This window comes from Lampetra planeri, chromosome 56 (genome assembly GCF_965212315.1).
Source record: "Lampetra planeri chromosome 56, kcLamPlan1.2.h2, whole genome shotgun sequence".
Classification (NCBI taxonomy): domain Eukaryota; kingdom Metazoa; phylum Chordata; class Hyperoartia; order Petromyzontiformes; family Petromyzontidae; genus Lampetra; species Lampetra planeri.
This window is the reverse complement of record NC_136162.1, coordinates 580046-596863: the sequence shown is the minus strand read 5'-3', so window position 1 is coordinate 596863 and position 16818 is coordinate 580046. Positions and strand designations below refer to the sequence as shown.

Here is a 16818-nt window from a genome sequence, read left to right as displayed (position 1 = left end):
TCCCCGTGTCTCTCCCCGTGTCTCTCCCCGTGTCTCTCCCCGTGTCTCTCCGTGTCTCCCCCCGTGTCTCCCCCCGTGTCTCCCCGTGTCTCCCCCCGTATCTCTCCCCGTGTCTCTCCCCGTGTCTCTCCCCGTGTCTCCCCCGTCTCCCCGGCATGTCTCTCCCCGTGTCTCTCCCCGTGTCTCTCCCCGTGTCTCCCCGTGTCTCTCCCCGTGTCTCTCCCCATCTCCCCCCGTGTCTCCCCCCGTGTGTCTCCCCGTGTCTCCCCCCGTGTCTCCCCCCGTGTCTCTCCACGTGTCTCTCCACGTGTCTCTCCCCGTGTCTCTCCACGTGTCTCCCCGTGTCTCCCTGGCACGTCTCTCCCCGTGTCTCCTCGGCACGTGTCTCTCCACGTGTCTCCCCCCGTGTCTCCCCGTGTCTTCCCCCGTGTCTCCCCCCGTGTCTCTCCCCGTGTCTCCCCCCGTGTCTCCCCCCGTGTCTCCCCCCGTGTCTCCCCCCGTGTCTCCCCCCGTGTCTCCCCCCGTGTCTCCCCCCGTGTCTCCCCCGTGTCTCCCCCGTGTCTCCCCCCGTGTCTCCCCGTGTCTCCCCGTGTCTCTCCCCGTGTCTCTCCCCGTGTCTCTCCCCGTGTCTCTCCCCGTGTCTCCCCCCGTGTCTCCCCCCCGTGTCTCCCCCCGTGTCTCCCCCCGTGTCTCCCCCCGTGTCTCCCCGTGTCTCCTCGGCACGTCTCTCCCCGTGTCTCTCCCCGTGTCTCTCCCCGTGTCTCTCCACGTGTCTCTCCCCGTGTCTCTCCCCGTGTCTCCCCGTGTCTCTCCTCGTCTCTTCCCGCGTCTCGCCCTGTGTCTCCCCCCGTGTCTCTCCCCGTGTTTTTCCACGTGTCTCTCCACGTGTCTCTCCACGTGTCTCCCCCCGTGTCTCCCCCCGTGTCTCCCCCCGTGTCTCCCCCCGTGTCTCCCCCCGTGTCTCCCCCCGTGTCTCCCCCCGTGTCTCCCCCGTGTCTCCCCCCGTGTCTCCCCCCGTGTCTCCCCCGTGTCTCCCCCGTGTCTCCCCCCATGTCTCCCCCGTGTCTCCCCCCGTGTCTCCCCGTCTCTCCCCGTGTCTCCCCGTCTCTCCCCGTGTCTCTCCACGTGTCTCTCCCCGTGTCTCTCCCCGTCTCTTCCCGCGTCTCGCCCCGCGTCTCCCCCCGTGTCTCCCCCCGTGTCTCTCCCCGTGTTTCTCCACGTGTCTCTCCACGTGTCTCTCCACGTGTCTCCCCCCGTGTCTCCCCGCGTCTCCCCGTGAGGTCTGGCCGCGGGGCAGGTGGGGCTGGCGCTGTCCTACGCCATGAGTCTCACCGGGATGTTCCAGTGGGGCGTGCGGCAGAGCGCCGAGGTGGAGAGCTACGTGAGCCTCGCACCACCACCACCATAGCCACCACCACCATAGCCACTGCCACCACCACCGCCACCACCACCAACGCCGCAGCTACCACCACTACCACCACCACCACTACCGCCATAGCCACCACCACCACCAACGCCGCCACCACCACCACCCACAGCCACCACCGCCACCACAGCCACCGCCACCACCACCGCCGCCACCGCCGCCACCACCGCCACCACCGCCGCCACCGCCGCCACCACCGCCACCCGCCGCCACCCGCCGCCACCGCCGCCACCGCCGCCACCGCCGCCACCACCGCCACCACCGCCACCACCGCCACCACTGCCATCAGCAGCATCGTCACCAATGATGTCTACTGTGACAATGTCCGTGACGGTGTCCGTAACGACGTCTATGACGCCGTCAACGCGGCAGATGACGTCGGTGGAGCGTGTGCTGGAGTACTCCGAGCTGGAGCCGGAGGCCCCCTGGGAGGCGGAGAAGCGTCCCCCCGCCGGGTGGCCGTCGCGCGGCGCGCTCTGCCTGGAGGACGTCTCCCTGCGCTACCCGGGCGCCACGCGGCCCGTGCTGCACAACCTCAACGCCACCATACACCCCGGAGAGAAGGTCGCTCGGGGTCACTGGCGTCACTCGGGGTCACTCGGGGTCACTCGGGTTACTCGGGGTCACTCAGGGTCACTGGCGTCACTTGGGGTCACTCGGGGTCACTGGGGTCACTGGGGTCACTCAGTCACTGGAGTCACTCGGGGTCACTCGGGGTGACTCGAGGTCAAACGGGGTCACTCGGGTCACTCGGGTCACTGTGGTCACTCAGTCACTGGGGTTACTCGGGGTCACTCATTCACTGGGGTCACTCGGGGTCACTTGGGGTCACTCAGTCACTGGGGTTACTCGGGGTCACGGGTTACTCAGGTCACTCAGGTCACTGAGGTCATACAAATGATAGCTCCACCAAGAAGTGGCTTGTCATCATCATCGTCACATGGAAATTTACAGCAGCCAAACGCTCTAAACGCGTGGAGACGTTGATTCTAAATGTGGAGGGAATAAGCGGAGGAGCCGGAGAAAGATCCACGCGAGAGAGGGAGAGAACCGCCAACTCCACATACACAGCAGCAGCAGCAGCAGGCATCGTCAGGGTCGGGATCGAACCCACGACCTCCTGCACACCAGAAGAGGTCGTTAACATCTCCTAGCCACCGTGGCAGCCCTGGGTCGTGGGGAAACAGGTCGGGGTCATAGGTTCGTAAACTACAGGTCACTGGTAGGGGGTCACAAGTTCAAGGCGTCATGGATTGGTGTCATGGGTTCAAGGTCTCGTGGGTAAGGGTCGTGTCTAGGGGTCACGTGTTCACGGGTCGCCGGGAAAGGGGATCGCAGGTTCAAGGGCCGCAAATGCGCGCACGCACGCACATGCACGCACGCACGTGCACGTATGTACGTGCGTATAACTTATTTTGCACCGTGTGTAGCCAACCGTGCTATAATCGGGGTCAAGGGTCATGGGTAGGGGTCACTGCTTCGTGGGAAGCACCCAAACCACAACAGCGCACGGGACTCGGGGCTGGGAGGCTCGGGGGCGAGGGGGTCGCATTGACGGCCGCCACCCCCCTCGGCGCGGTCTCCTGCAGATCGGCATTGTGGGCCGCACGGGCGCCGGCAAGAGCTCGCTGCTCGCCGCGCTCTTCCGCCTGGCGGAGCCGAGCGGCCGCATCGTCATCGACGGCATCGCCACCTCCTCGCTCGGCCTCCACGACCTGCGCCGCCGTATCTCCATCATCCCCCAGGTAACCCGCGGCAATGCCCCCCCCCCCCGTGGCAACTCCGCTTCCAACTCCACAAATCCTCCACGTCGTTCGAGGCGGCGGCGGCGGCGGCGGCAATGGGAAGGCTCCGAGCGAGTGGCGGCCCGGAGTGAGCGGTACGCACAGCGGCGTTGCTCACCACGCGGCCATCAACACCCTGGGAACGTTCTCCTCCTCTGTTCCCCCCCACCCCGTCCCCCTGTTCCACCCCCACTCTGTTCCCCCACCCCTCCCCCTGTTCCCCCACCCCTCCCTCTGTTCCCCCCTCCCCCTGTTCCCCCCCTCCCTCTGTTCCCCCCTTCCCCTTGTTCCGCCCCCCCTTTGTTCCCTCCACCCCCTCCCCCTGTTCCCCCCACCCCCCCCCTCCCTCTGTTCCGCCCCATCCGCCACTCCCAGGATCCCGTCCTGTTCACCGGCTCCATGAGGAAGAATCTGGATCCGTTTGGGGAGCACACAGACCACGACCTGTGGGCAGCGCTCGAGGAGGTAACACCACGCACGTGCCCACGCCTGCCTACCCCCGCCTGCTTACCCACACCTGCCTACCCACGCACGTGCCCACGCCTGCCTACCCCCGCCTGCCTACCCACGCACGTGCCCACGCCTGCATACCACCATGTGCCTACCCCCGTGTGTGCGTGCGTGTGTGTGCGTGTGTGTGTGTGTGTGTGTGCGTGTGTGTGTGTGTGTGTGCGTGTGTGTGTGTGTGCGTTACCCCCCCAGGTGCAGCTGCGCTCCGTGGTGGAGGAGTTCCCGGCGCGTCTGGACGCCGAGTTGGCCGAGTCGGGCGCCAACCTCAGCGTGGGGCAGCGCCAGCTGGTGTGCCTGGCGCGCGCCCTGCTGCGCCACAACAACATCCTGGTCATCGACGAGGCCACCGCCAACGTCGACCCGCGGTGACCCCGCACGGCACCGCACTCAGGGCTAGGAGATGTTAACTACCTCGCCTGGTATACAGGAGGTCGTGGGATCGATCCCGACCCTGATGCCCTCTATATTATTGGAGTTTGCGTCTCTCTCTCATCATCATCACGGTGGTTAGGAGATGTTAACTACCTCGCTTGGTTTACAGGAGGTCGTGGGATCGATCCCGACCCTGATGCCCTCTATATTATTGGAGTTTAAGTCTATTTCTCTCACCATCATCACGGTGGCTAGGAGATGTTAACTACCTCGCCTGGTATACAGGAGGTCGTGGGATCGATCCCGACCCTGATGCCCTCTATATTATTTGGAGTTTGCGTGTCTCTCTCGCATCATCATCACGGTGGCTAGGAGATGTTAACTACCTCGCCTGGTTTGCAGGAGGTCGTGTGATCGATCCCGACCCTGATGCCCTCTATATTATTGTAATTTGCGTGTCTCTCTCTCATCATCATCACGGTGGCTAGGAGATGTTAACTACCTCGCCTGGTGTACGGGCGGTCGTGGGTTCCATCCCGACCCCGACACCTGCTGCTCTATATTTCGAGTTTGCGTCTCTCTCTCTCTCCCCATGGTCATATGGATTTTCCTCCGGGTCCTCTGGTTTTTCTCGACACATTTAGAAACAACATCACACGTTCCGAGTATTTGGCTGCTAGAAATGTCCATTTGGTAAGCCACTTCATGGGGCTATCATTTGTGGTCAGGTTGCTTCTGACAAAAGAGCTTTACAGCTCAATGGGCCTTACCTGGTACGATAAAATAAGAAATATTTGAATCGTATCACACGCATCACAGCGCGCCAATAGCGTATCACGGCGCACCGCACCGATCCTATCACGTGCATCACACCGCACTCACCGCACGGCACCCCACCTCCACCCCACGCCCCCTGCTGCGTTGAAACATCGGGAGGACAGAGGAGCGACGCTGCTCACAACAACGAGCGGAACGCCGGGCGGATAAAACGCAGCGAGTTGGCGCAGTAGCGGGCACAGCCGGTGCATCTGCCGGCCGTCTCGGTCGGTCACCGCACGGCACCTGGGTTTGTCACGTGACCTTCCGTACTTCACGCGATAGCCTCGATGTGCGCCTAGGCTGGCACGCCTCGGCGCGTTGTTAAACCGCGCGTGTTTGTGTGCCCAGCACGGACGAGCTGATCCAGAAGACGATCCGCGAGAAGTTCCGCTGGTGCACCGTCCTCACCATCGCTCACCGACTCCACACCATCGTGGACAGCGACCGCATCATGGTGATCACCCACACTCACATACACACACACTCACATACATACACACACTCACATACATACACACACACTCACACACATACATACACACATACATACACACATACATACACACATACATACACACTCACATACACACACACACTCACATACACACTCACATATAAACACACTCACATACACACTCACATACACACATACACACACACTCACATACACATACATACACACACACCCACATACACTCACATACATACACACACACTCACATACACACATACACTCACACACTCACATACATACATACACACACACTCACATACATACACACTCACATACACACTCACATACATATACACACACACATACACTCACACACTCACATACAACAACAACAACCGCCATTCGCCACTAAGTGGCGGTGACGTCACCACGACGCTTGTGCCAGGCCATGTGCACCCTGAGGCCACGTGAAGTGTCGAACGCCCGCTGGCAGGAGGTCACGGGGCAGACCCAGGTGCCACGGGTCGACTGACCGAGATGACCGAGATGACTGGCTGATGCACCACCTGTGCCCCCTACTGTGCCAACTTGCTGTGCTTTAGCCACCCGGCGCTCCGCTCGTTGTTGTGAGCGTCGCTCCTCCGCCCTCCGTTGTTGTTGGAGGGCGACTGCCTCCAACTGCCCAGTAGCGTCCTTCACGAGCCTCCTCCACTGAGGCTGATCTTGACACCGCTGGTACCAGTCATAGGCAAGTCCACTCAGCTCCACGTCCTCCTGTACCACATCACTCCATCTCTTCTCTAGCCCGTGCCGCGCCCGTTTAGCCCCCTGGATCCGGCCGAACAAAAGCTGTTTAGGCATGCGGTGGCTGGGCATGCGGGCTACATGACCCAGCCAACGCAGCCTTGCCTGCCGGAGGAGCTCACTGATGGGACTTTGCCCAGATCTTTCAAGGACTTGTGAGCTCCTCACACAATCCAGCCTGGTTAAACCCAGGATGGATCGTAGGCAGGCCAGCCTAAATGTTTCCAACCGGCGAAGATGCTCCACTAGGGGGGTCCACGTTTCGCAAGCGTAGAGAAGGGAGGGAATGACCGTGGCCGAGAAGACCTGAAGCTTCGTGCGGAGCGACAGACCAGGTAGCTTCCACACAGCGTTACGCAACCGATGAAAAGATATTGCCGCTCGACTGATTCGGAGTGAGACCTCTGCTGATTAACTGGAGCCGGTCATGAGCACACTGCCCAGGTATGGGAAACTCTCCACTCTCTCCACTACTGCCCCATCACCGATTGGGAGTTGTGGGGGTGGAGTGCCCGATGGTACAAAATACCCAGGCAGGTGCTTAGTTTTGGTGGGGCTGATGGTAAGGCCCCACCTCTTAGTGGCACACTCCAGTCTCAGCAGCAGCGTCTCCAACTCCTCTTCTGAATGAGCAGCTATTACCAAATCATCGGCATACATAACGTGGTTGACCAATAGGGAGCCATCCCTTGATCGCACCCGGGCGTCGATCAGCCTCCCATTATATCTGTACCAAATGGTAATTCCCCCGGTACAGCTATTGAAGGCTTCACGAACTACGCAGTCGAAATAGATGTTAAATAATGTGGGAGCCAGAGGACATCCCTGTCGCACCCCAAGGTGTACAGGGAAAGGCTCCGACTCCCGGCCACGTAGTTTTACCCGGGCCCGCTCACCATCATGAAGGTCCTTAATGATCGTGAGCAGAGGGTCAGGGACTCCGAAAGCACGAAGAACAACCCAGAGCCCAGTCCTACTGATGGTATCATAGGTCTTGACCAGGTCAATAAAGCAGAGATGTAGGTCTTTTTGGAATTCCCTACACCTCTGCTGTAGCTAAAACGGACAGAAAATATGGCATCTGTGCAGGACCGCCCTTTCCTGAAACCGCATTGGGGCTCCGCAAGCCTCTCCTCAGCATGCCTAGCAAGGCGATGTTGAATAATCCTTGCCAGGACCTTACCCGGCACACTGAGGAGTGAGATGCCCCTGTAGTTGTTACAGTCGGTACGGTCCCCCTTCTTAAAGAGGGGGACCACCAGGGCATCCTTCCACTCGGGACAGAGTCATCTTGTTGGGTGACTTCAATGCCCGAGTTGGTCATGATGCTGGCACCTGGTCTGGAGTGATTGGAAGGCATGGGCCAGATCAGCTCAATAATAACGGTAGGAGGCTGCTAGATTTTTGTGCAGCCCATGGGCTTGTAATTACCAACACGCTCTTCCGGCATCGGCGCATCCACACAACATCATGGATGCATGCCGGGTCCAAGCAAGAACATCTGCTGGACTACATAGTGACGGACCAGCGGATGCGAGCCCATGTCCTTGACACCAGGACCTACCGTGGAGCTGATCTGCCCTCTGACCATCGACTAGTCATCTGTAAGATGCGCCTGCCATTCTTCCACTCCGGTGGTGGGTGTACACCCAGGATCCCATTCCAACCAAAAGTGGCCTGGTCTAAGTTAGCTGATGAAAGTTGCAAGCGAGAATTTCATCATCGCTTGCAGCTGGGGTTGGCATCGTCCCCCACTCCACCTGATGTCGAGGGTAAATGGGCGAGGTTTAAGACTGTGACTCATGCAGCTGCAATGGCTGCTTTGGGTACGTGGTCCAGACCTCCCCGGGAACCCTGGCTGACGGAGGAGGTGTTCAGGTTAATTGAGAAAAAGCGACAGGCCCACTCTCATCGCCTACAGCATCCCACGTCAGAGAATGAGGAGGTTTACTGCAGTCTTCGCTCGGAGGTTCGGAGAGCCGTGAGGCGCTGCAAGGATGGGTGGTGGTCGCGGGTTGCTGAGGAGATGGAGTCTGCCTCAGTAGCCCGCGATCACAAATCACTATTTAACTCCATCAAAAAAGTAACCTGTAGCGCCACACCTATTACCATCATTAAAGGAAAAAACGGTGATCCAATCTCCGACCCCCAGGAACAGGTTTGCAGATTTGCTGAGCATTTCTGTGAGGTCCTGGGGGAGGGAAAATCTCTCAGCCAGGAAAACATCATGGCACAAAGTGGGGATAACCCTGCTGAGGCTGCGGTGCCTCAAATATTGGAAGAGGTCACCCCCTGTGAGTGGCTGGCTGAGGTACCAGCTGTTGAGGAAGTACTGATGGCGATCCGGAGTCTGAGACCAGGGAAGGCACCGGGCAGAGATGATCTCCCAAGCGAAATGCTGAGGGAGGGTGGCGTTTGTGCACAGACTGCCCTATATGACATCATAACAACAGTCTGGACCACTGGACGGGTTCCGCAGGACTGGAAGGCTAAACTCACATACATACACACATACACACACACTCGCATACATACACTCACACACTCACATACACTCTCACACTCACATACACATACACACTCACATACACACTCACATACATACATACACTTACACACTCACATACACACACACATACACACTCACATACATACATACACTCACACACTCACATACACACTCACACACACACACTCACATACACACTCACATACATACACATACATACACTCACATACACACATTCACACTTACACACACACATACACTCACACACTCGCATACATACACACTCACACACATACACACTCACAGACAGACAGTGATATACACGCTCGTATACACTCACTCGTGCACTCACATACAAAACAAAGACACCCGTATAGTCTTTAACAGACTGTTGGGGCAAGTGCTGTTAGCGAGCACCTATGAAGGCCGACATAGCACACGAGGAGATGGGTGTCCAGCACCACGCCCGGCCGCCTTTGTCTCCCTCATGGCCAAGTTTACTGCAAACCGAATTAGCTACTCATTTTGAGGCCAAGTCGACCTAGGAGAGACCCAAGACCGCTTCAGATAATCGTCACCGGTGTTGGCCGTGAGCGGGAATTGAACTTGTGTTGGCGGGTTCGTAGCGCGGCGTGGCGCTGGTTCGAGTGAGTTGGCTGCTGCTAGATATTTCCACGCGGCGATGATGACATCGGCCACGTGGCTGAGCCAGCTGTTGCAATGGATGGCCAGGGCGCTTCTGAAGGAAGAGCCACGCAGCTCGGTGGGCCTTGCGCGAGGTCAAACCATGAACAGTTTCGGTTTAATTATATTCATTATGAATAATTAATAGGTGCCGCTCGCTAACGGCTCTTCCCCCCGCCCCCTTGTCTGTGCCCAGGTGATGGAGGAGGGCCACATCCGGGAGCTGGGCTCCCCCCACGCGCTGCTGCAGGACCCCGACAGCCTCTTCCTGCGCCTCGTGCAGCAGACCGGGCGCGCGGAGGCAGTCGCCCTCACCGAGATCGCTCGCCAGGTGAGAGACGCACGGCGCAGGTGACACACGGTGCAGGTGACACGCACAGGTTAGACACGCAGGTGAGACACGGTGCAGGTGACACACTCCAGGTTAGACACGCAGGTGAGACGCGGTGCAGGTGAGATGCAGGTTAGACGCGCTGTACAGGTGAGATGCAGGTGAGACGCGGTGCAGGTGACGCGCAGGCCATGCGGTGCAGGTGAGACACAGGTACAGGTGAGATGCAGGTACAGGTGACACGTAGGTACAGGTGACACGCAGGTACAGGTGAGACGCAGGTACAGGTGAGACGCAGGTTAGACGTGGTGCAGGTGACACACAAGCCATGTGGTGCAGCTGAGACACAGGTGAGACGCAAGTACAGGTGAGACGTAGGTGGGATATGCGGTACAGGTGAGAGAGTGCAGTGCAACATGTGCATTATTTACGCTGCGTCTAGCCTCCGTGTGTGTACGTCCGCTGCGCGTCTGCCCCCGTGCGTGTGTCCGCCCGTGCGTGCGTGCGCCAGGAACAGTCCAAGCGCGAGCTGCCCCCTCGCCCCACCAACCTCATCATCATGGAGACGGCCTTCTGAACCCCCGCCGCCACTTTACCTGCACCAAGTCGCTGCGGCAACAGCTGCCTATTTGTTTGCTATTTTTATTTCAGCAGGTTAAGGCCCGCCGAGCTGCGTAGCTCTTTTTCAGAGGTGGCCTGGCCATAAATAACGAAGTGGCTTATCGCGTGGAAATTTATCGCAGCCAATGTACGTCGATTCTAAACGTGGAGGGAAAAAATCCGGAGGAGCTGGAGAAAAATCCAGACGAGCATGGGCAGAGAGAGAGAGAGACACGCAAACTCCACATATACAGCAGGCGCCACGCTGTCTATGAGATGTTAACTACCTCTCCTGGTATACAGGACGTCATGGGTTCGCTCCCGACCCAGACACCTGTTGTATATTCAGAGTCTACGTGTCTCTTCGTGATTGCCGCCCGGATTTTTTCTCCGGGCCCTCCGGTTTTCCCCTCCACATTTCTAATCGACGTTTATTTCGAGTATTCGTCTACTATCAATTTCCACGCGATGATGATGATAAGCCACTTCGTTGGGCTGTCATTCGTGATGGCCAAGATGCTTCTGAAAAAAGCTACGTAGCTCAGTGGGGCCTTACCAACATCAAATAATAAGAGTCAATAGTTGTACCTTTTTTTTTATCGACTCATCACACACTCCCTGTCGGCTTGGCCTAAGAGAGGCGGAGAGGCGGCCTCATGTTGGCCCAGAGGTCAGAGGTCGCTGCTGAGCCGACACCTATAAGAGCCTGGGTTCCAGTCCGGGTCTCAGTCGGTCCCAACCGCCAAGATCACATCGGGGTCTCGTGCGTCAGCAAAGTCACACATTGTCTCAGGCCGGTTCACCGATCGTTTGCACAGAGACCCAAAGACTCGCATAGAGACCCAAAGACTTGCATAGAAGACCCAAAGACTCTCATAGAAACCCAAAGACTTGCACAGAGACCCATAGATTCACTCCAACACCCACAGACTCGCTGAGGTCCATAGACACATGTGGAGACCCGCAGGCTGTCACAAAGACCCATAGGCTGATTAGACTCATATAGAGACCCACAAGCTAACACAGAGACCCACAGACTCACACAGAGACCCACAGACTAACACAGAGACCCACAGACTAACACAGAGACCCACAAACTCACACAGAGACCCACAGACTAACACAGAGACCCACAGACTAACACAGAGACCCACAGACTCACACAGAGACCCACAGACTCACACAGAGATCCACAGACTCACACAGAGACCCACAGACTCACAAAGAAACCCACAGACTTACACAGTGACCCACAGACTCACACAGAGACCCACAGACTCACACAGAGACCCACAGACACACACAGAGACCCGCAGACTAACACAGAGACCCGCAGACTCACACAGAGAGCCACAGACTCACACAGAGACCCACAGACTAACACAGAGACCCACAGAGACCTACAGACTCACACAGAGACCCACAGACTAACACAGAGACCCGCAGACTAACACAGAGACCCACAGAATAACACACAGACCCACAGACTCACACAGAGACCCACAGACTCACACAGAGACGCACAGACTAACACAGAGACCCACAGACTCACACAGAGACCCACAGACTCACATAGAGACCCACATACTAACACAGAGACCCACAGACTCACACAGAGACCCACTTGGCTAACACAGAGACCCACAGACTCACACAGAGACCCACAGACTCACACAGTGACCCACAGACTAACACAGAGACCCACAGACTAACACAGAGACCCACAGTCCCTCTATAGACTGCAGTGAGTTGGTGGTATCAGCCTGGCCACCAATGACTGTGCTCAAAAATAACTCATCACTTGAACTGTGATCCTGCACGCAATTTGGGCAAACTCCAGCTCTGACAATCAAAGAAGATATAAATATACTGTATATAGGTTTTGACCTTCACGTGACTCTCAAATGGGGGAGTGCGTGGGGGGTGAGCGTGCTACCCTCGACCGCACGCATCACTTGACGAAGAAGCAGGGGGGGGGGGGTCTCCGAGGTAGCTCTGTGGTGTCTGCTTTCTCGGGTTCCGTTCTCTTAAGGGGGAGGGGTCACTCGGGGTGAATGACGGAAAGGCGTGCGTGAGTGTGTGCGTGAGTGTATGTGCGTGGGTGTGTGCGTGAGTGTATGTGCGTGGGTGTGTGCGTGAGTGTATGTGCGTGGATGTGTGCGTGTGTATGTGTGTGGGAGTGTGTGTGTACACGTGGGTGTGTGTGGGTTTGTGTGTGAGTGGGCACAGTAGGGGTGCATCGGCCAGTCATCTCAGTCGGCCCATGACACCTGTTGGGTCTGTCCCGTGACCTCCTCCTGCCAGCGGGCGTTCGACACTCCACGTGGCCTCAACGTGAACCTAGCCTGGCATAAGCGCCGTGGTGACGTCATCGCCACTTCGTGGCGAATGTGTGAGCGGTAGTGTAGTGGTTCGCGCTACGCTGCGCTACGAACCCGGCGACCCGAGTTCGATTCCCGCTCACGGCCAACACCCAGTGACGATTAGTTAAATTGTTCCTGGGCCCCCCCCTAGGTCTACTCAGCCTTAAAAAGGTACCTGTTTTGCGGTGTGTAGTAAACATCGCCACTGGGGAGACAAACGCCGCCGGGCGTGGCCTTGGCCACCCACCCCATCGTGTGCCCTGCCGGCTTTCTGTCGGTGCTCCGAGTCGCTGCAAACAGCACTTGCCCTCAAGAGTGTCACAGGCTACATGGTGCGGGCCTCTTTGTTTAACCCTGCACCATACAGCGGGTTGGAGTGGCGAGACACCAAACTGGGAGCCTGCAACGCCGATGGGGCCAGGTTCGACTCCTCCATCGCGTCGTGGCAACGGGGGCGAGTTTGTTTTGCTGCAGTTGTTTTAAATTTACCAGACGCCCACCACCACCTGCACCACCACCAACACCACCACCACCTGCACCTCCACCTGCACCTCCACCATCACCTGCACCACCATCTGCACCACCACCACCTACACCACCACCACCACCTGCACCACCACCACCACGACCTGCACCACCACCTCCACCACCTACCCCACCACCACCTGCACCACCTACCCCACCACCACCTGCACCACAACCTCCACCACCTGCACAACCTACGCCACCTCTGTCCACCCTGCAGTGTAACTGCACCACAGTTGTTGGTGGTGGTGGTGGTGTTGATGGTGGTGGCAGGGTAAAGTGTGGGCACTCCCCGTCTTCCCCAAGACGTCTGGCCCAGCGTGGAGCGTGCGAGAGGAGCAGGGCCCCCTCTCTCTAGAGGTCGCTCTGGGAGCAGAGACTTGCAGAGCTGCGCCTTTACCTCTTCACCACATGGGGCCTTACACACCGAGTGTCTTGCTGCAGCGTCTTGCTGCAGCGTCTTGCTGCTGTGACCGACCTTGCCTGTGATTGGTCGTTGGGATGGCTGGTTCTGTAGCTTCCACGTGGCCTGTTAAGTCATGTGATGTTTGGCGAGTAGCAGCACCTACGTACACACACTCACTACACATAGTCGCCCTTTCAGACGCGCTGCTGCGGCCGTCTGGAACGCTCTTCCTTACCGATATTAGTAAGCCACTGGGAGCTACGATGCACTTTTAAATCAGCGAGATTGACGAAGCTTCATTTTTTTTCGAACTACTTTTTGTCGCGTTTAGTGTTTGTTGCCCTCGCCCCCCCCCCGCACCGCCGTTTAGCCGCAGTTGGCTACGTACGGTGCGAAAGAAGTTCAAGGTACGTCGAGACAAGATGATGATGGTGGTGATGGTGGTGGCAGCGAGGGTTGAGATGTCAAGACGTGGTTGATTCCTCGAATCGAGGAGAGGGTGGGGGGGGGGCGGAGGAGGTTTGCGATGATGATTTATATTTTTGATCGTTATATTTTCACGCTACATACACGTTGTATATACATATATGACGTTATATATGGCTATATACACGTGCAGTACGTGTTTTCTGTACGCACATGAACCGCATCTCCAAACATGTTGTCGGGAGAGAAAATAATAGTCATGTAGTTTTGTTCGCTGGACCGAGAGGCGTTTGTGACCTGTTACGCGATCGCGCACAACTACGCTCTGACGAAGCGCTTGACCTTTGACAGAGCGCTTGACCTTTGGCAGAGCGCTTGACCTTTGACAAGAAAGTTTGACCTTTGGCAGAGCGCTTGACTTTTGACAAGAAAGTTTGACCTTTTGCAGAGCACTTAGACTTTTGACAGAAAGTTTGACCTTTGGCAGAGCGCTTGACCTTTGACAAGAAAGTTTGACCTTTTGCAGAGCACTTAGACTTTTGACAGAGCGCTTGGACTTTTAGCACTGCACCTGACCTTTGAGAGAGCACGGCGGGCGGTAGCTTGTAGTCCTCTCGTGGTTGTGGTAGTGGTAGTGCCTTACGCCGATAGACCCTCCGCCCAAGCCAGCCGTCCGGTAGAACTCCCCTCATCCGTGACGAGGTGGGGGGAGGGGTGGGGGGGTGAGGGCAAACTTGGCAGCTCCACGGGAAAGCCTCCCCCAGTCCAGCCTCTTGTTCCCTGTAATGCGGCGGTAGTCGTCGTAGTGGTTGTGGCGTTCCTGAAGAACACCGCGTGATGGAGAAATCGCCTTCTAATAAACAATATTGCGCTGCAGCAGAGTCCGCGATAACGCGCGAGATGCGTGACGCAGGGCCGGACAACGACCGGGGCGCGCGTGTGGGCAGCATCCAGAAGCATCCAGCAGCATCCCACTGCCTCGCGCGATGATGATGACGACGCTATGCCCAGGTCGCCGTGTTACGACCGCTTATCCCCCGCTGCGACGTAGTTCTATTCGTCCGATCGCGTTCTCTAACATCCGAATTCGCATTCTGCGTCATAAAAAACGCGTTCTATATCCAATTGGCGTTGTGAAAACGACTCTATAGAGCGTGGCCAACTACCCGTGTCGCCCACCCTGATCGATCCAACCGCCACCTCAAGCCGTTGATGGCTTCGTTCGTCACTGCAGGACCCCCCCCCCCCTCCCCCGTGACGACAATCTTTCTCCAGTGACCTTTAACTTCACCACTGTGGCCTCGTCTCGATCGCACGCGAGCAAGGTCGACTCAGCCTTTCTTTTTGAATGAGTATCTGGCGCTGCGGTGTGCAAGCGTCAGCGTTGGGGAGATACAAAGACGGTCCCGCGTGGCGCCGACCACCGACCCGCCCCTTCGTGGGCAACCCAGACCTCGGGTGCGCGCCCGCGAACGGGGCTCGCGCCCCAGCAACCTGCTGAAGGCTTCGCGGGGGGATCTTTGTCTCCGTGTGTCGGTGAATAGAGGCTCGTAGCGGAACGTCTGCATTGACATTGCCACCACTGATTGTAAGATGATGATGATGCTTCCGAAGAAGAAGAGCCATTCACGCATTGTAAAGTCGTCAAAGTGGGGACCGCCTGGACTACGTGTTAACAGTGTACAGAACCGAATAAAGTTAAATTTCGTTTTGTCAAAAACAATGCTGTCCGCAAGGGGGGCAGCCCAAAGCGCCGCCACATGCGGCAGGTAGCCGACCCCTGGCCCGCGTGGCTTTTCAGACCAATGTCACCCAGCAGCCATGGGTGGGAAAACCCCGATTTTTCCAGCGGCAGGCATCGGGTTTTTTCTTTAATACAATTAAACTCGATTTCGGGGAATTAAAACCTGGTTTAATGAACACGAAACTCTGATCCAAGGCTTAGGCTGCTTCCTCGTCGGTGCTGCTATCATCGTACTCGGGGCCGTCGGGCACGGGGTAGTCGTAGAATGCGGCGGGCAGGTTGGTCTTGATGAACACGAGGAGCTTCTCCTCCACAATCGTGGGCGCCAGTGAGTTCCTGAGCTTGGAATGGATGAAGCCCATCGTTGAGAAGTGCGGTTCTGCAATTAGAACCAATTAAACCGGATTTCTCCCAATCTCAGATGATCGGGTTTAATATAAAAAGAGAATTAAACCCGATTGTAAAAAATTAACCCGTAAAAACAAAGTTTTTCACTATAAATCCTTTATATGCGTGGCATCGGTTTACATTTTATTATTCATTTCTGTTTTTCTTAAGTAAGAGTTTCATTTTTATCACATTGGTATTTTAAATTAATTATGAAATTTTTTTTTTTCCTAAAAAGTGGAACATTTTGGACATTTTTTTTCAGGATAATAAATTGTCAAGCACAACGAGTCGGTGTGCAAAATATCAGCTCGATTGGATCACGAGAAGTGGGTTAAAAAACGACCGAAATATTTGCAAGCAAGCAAGTGAACTTAATATAAAGGATTTTAAAAAACCCGACTGTGCCACCCTTACCAGCGACAGCAGCGCCGCAGGGGATGTCATCTCCCTGGCCTGGTACACACGTGGTCGTGGGCTCGATCCCAAGCCTGTACATGAGGAGTTTGCGTGTCTCTCTCTCCACGTGGTCGCGTGGATTTTTCTCCGGTTCCTCCGGTTTTTCCCTCTACATTTTCGAAAGATGGGGGTTTATATTATACTGATTATTTGGCTGCTATAAAAGTCCATGCGACGAAAGGCCACTTCTCATTGAGCTATCATTTGTGGCCGAG

The 16818-nt window shown here is 56.8% G+C and overlaps 1 protein-coding gene across 1 annotated transcript in view; it reads left to right on the top strand.

Annotated features, from left to right (window-relative positions):
• Positions 1-16434, top strand: part of ABCC4 (ATP binding cassette subfamily C member 4 (PEL blood group)) — a 90557-nt gene extending 74123 nt beyond the window's left edge. The window contains exons 24-31 of the mRNA XM_078618145.1: positions 1281-1381; positions 1799-1990; positions 3016-3171; positions 3586-3675; positions 3913-4085; positions 5260-5365; positions 9559-9693; positions 10205-16434. Of these exons, the coding sequence (XP_078474271.1) occupies positions 1281-1381; positions 1799-1990; positions 3016-3171; positions 3586-3675; positions 3913-4085; positions 5260-5365; positions 9559-9693; positions 10205-10270 (1019 nt within the window). The 3' untranslated portion in view covers positions 10271-16434. The remainder of the gene's footprint in view (positions 1-1280; positions 1382-1798; positions 1991-3015; positions 3172-3585; positions 3676-3912; positions 4086-5259; positions 5366-9558; positions 9694-10204) is intronic.
• The last annotated feature ends 384 nt before the right edge of the window (positions 16435-16818 follow it).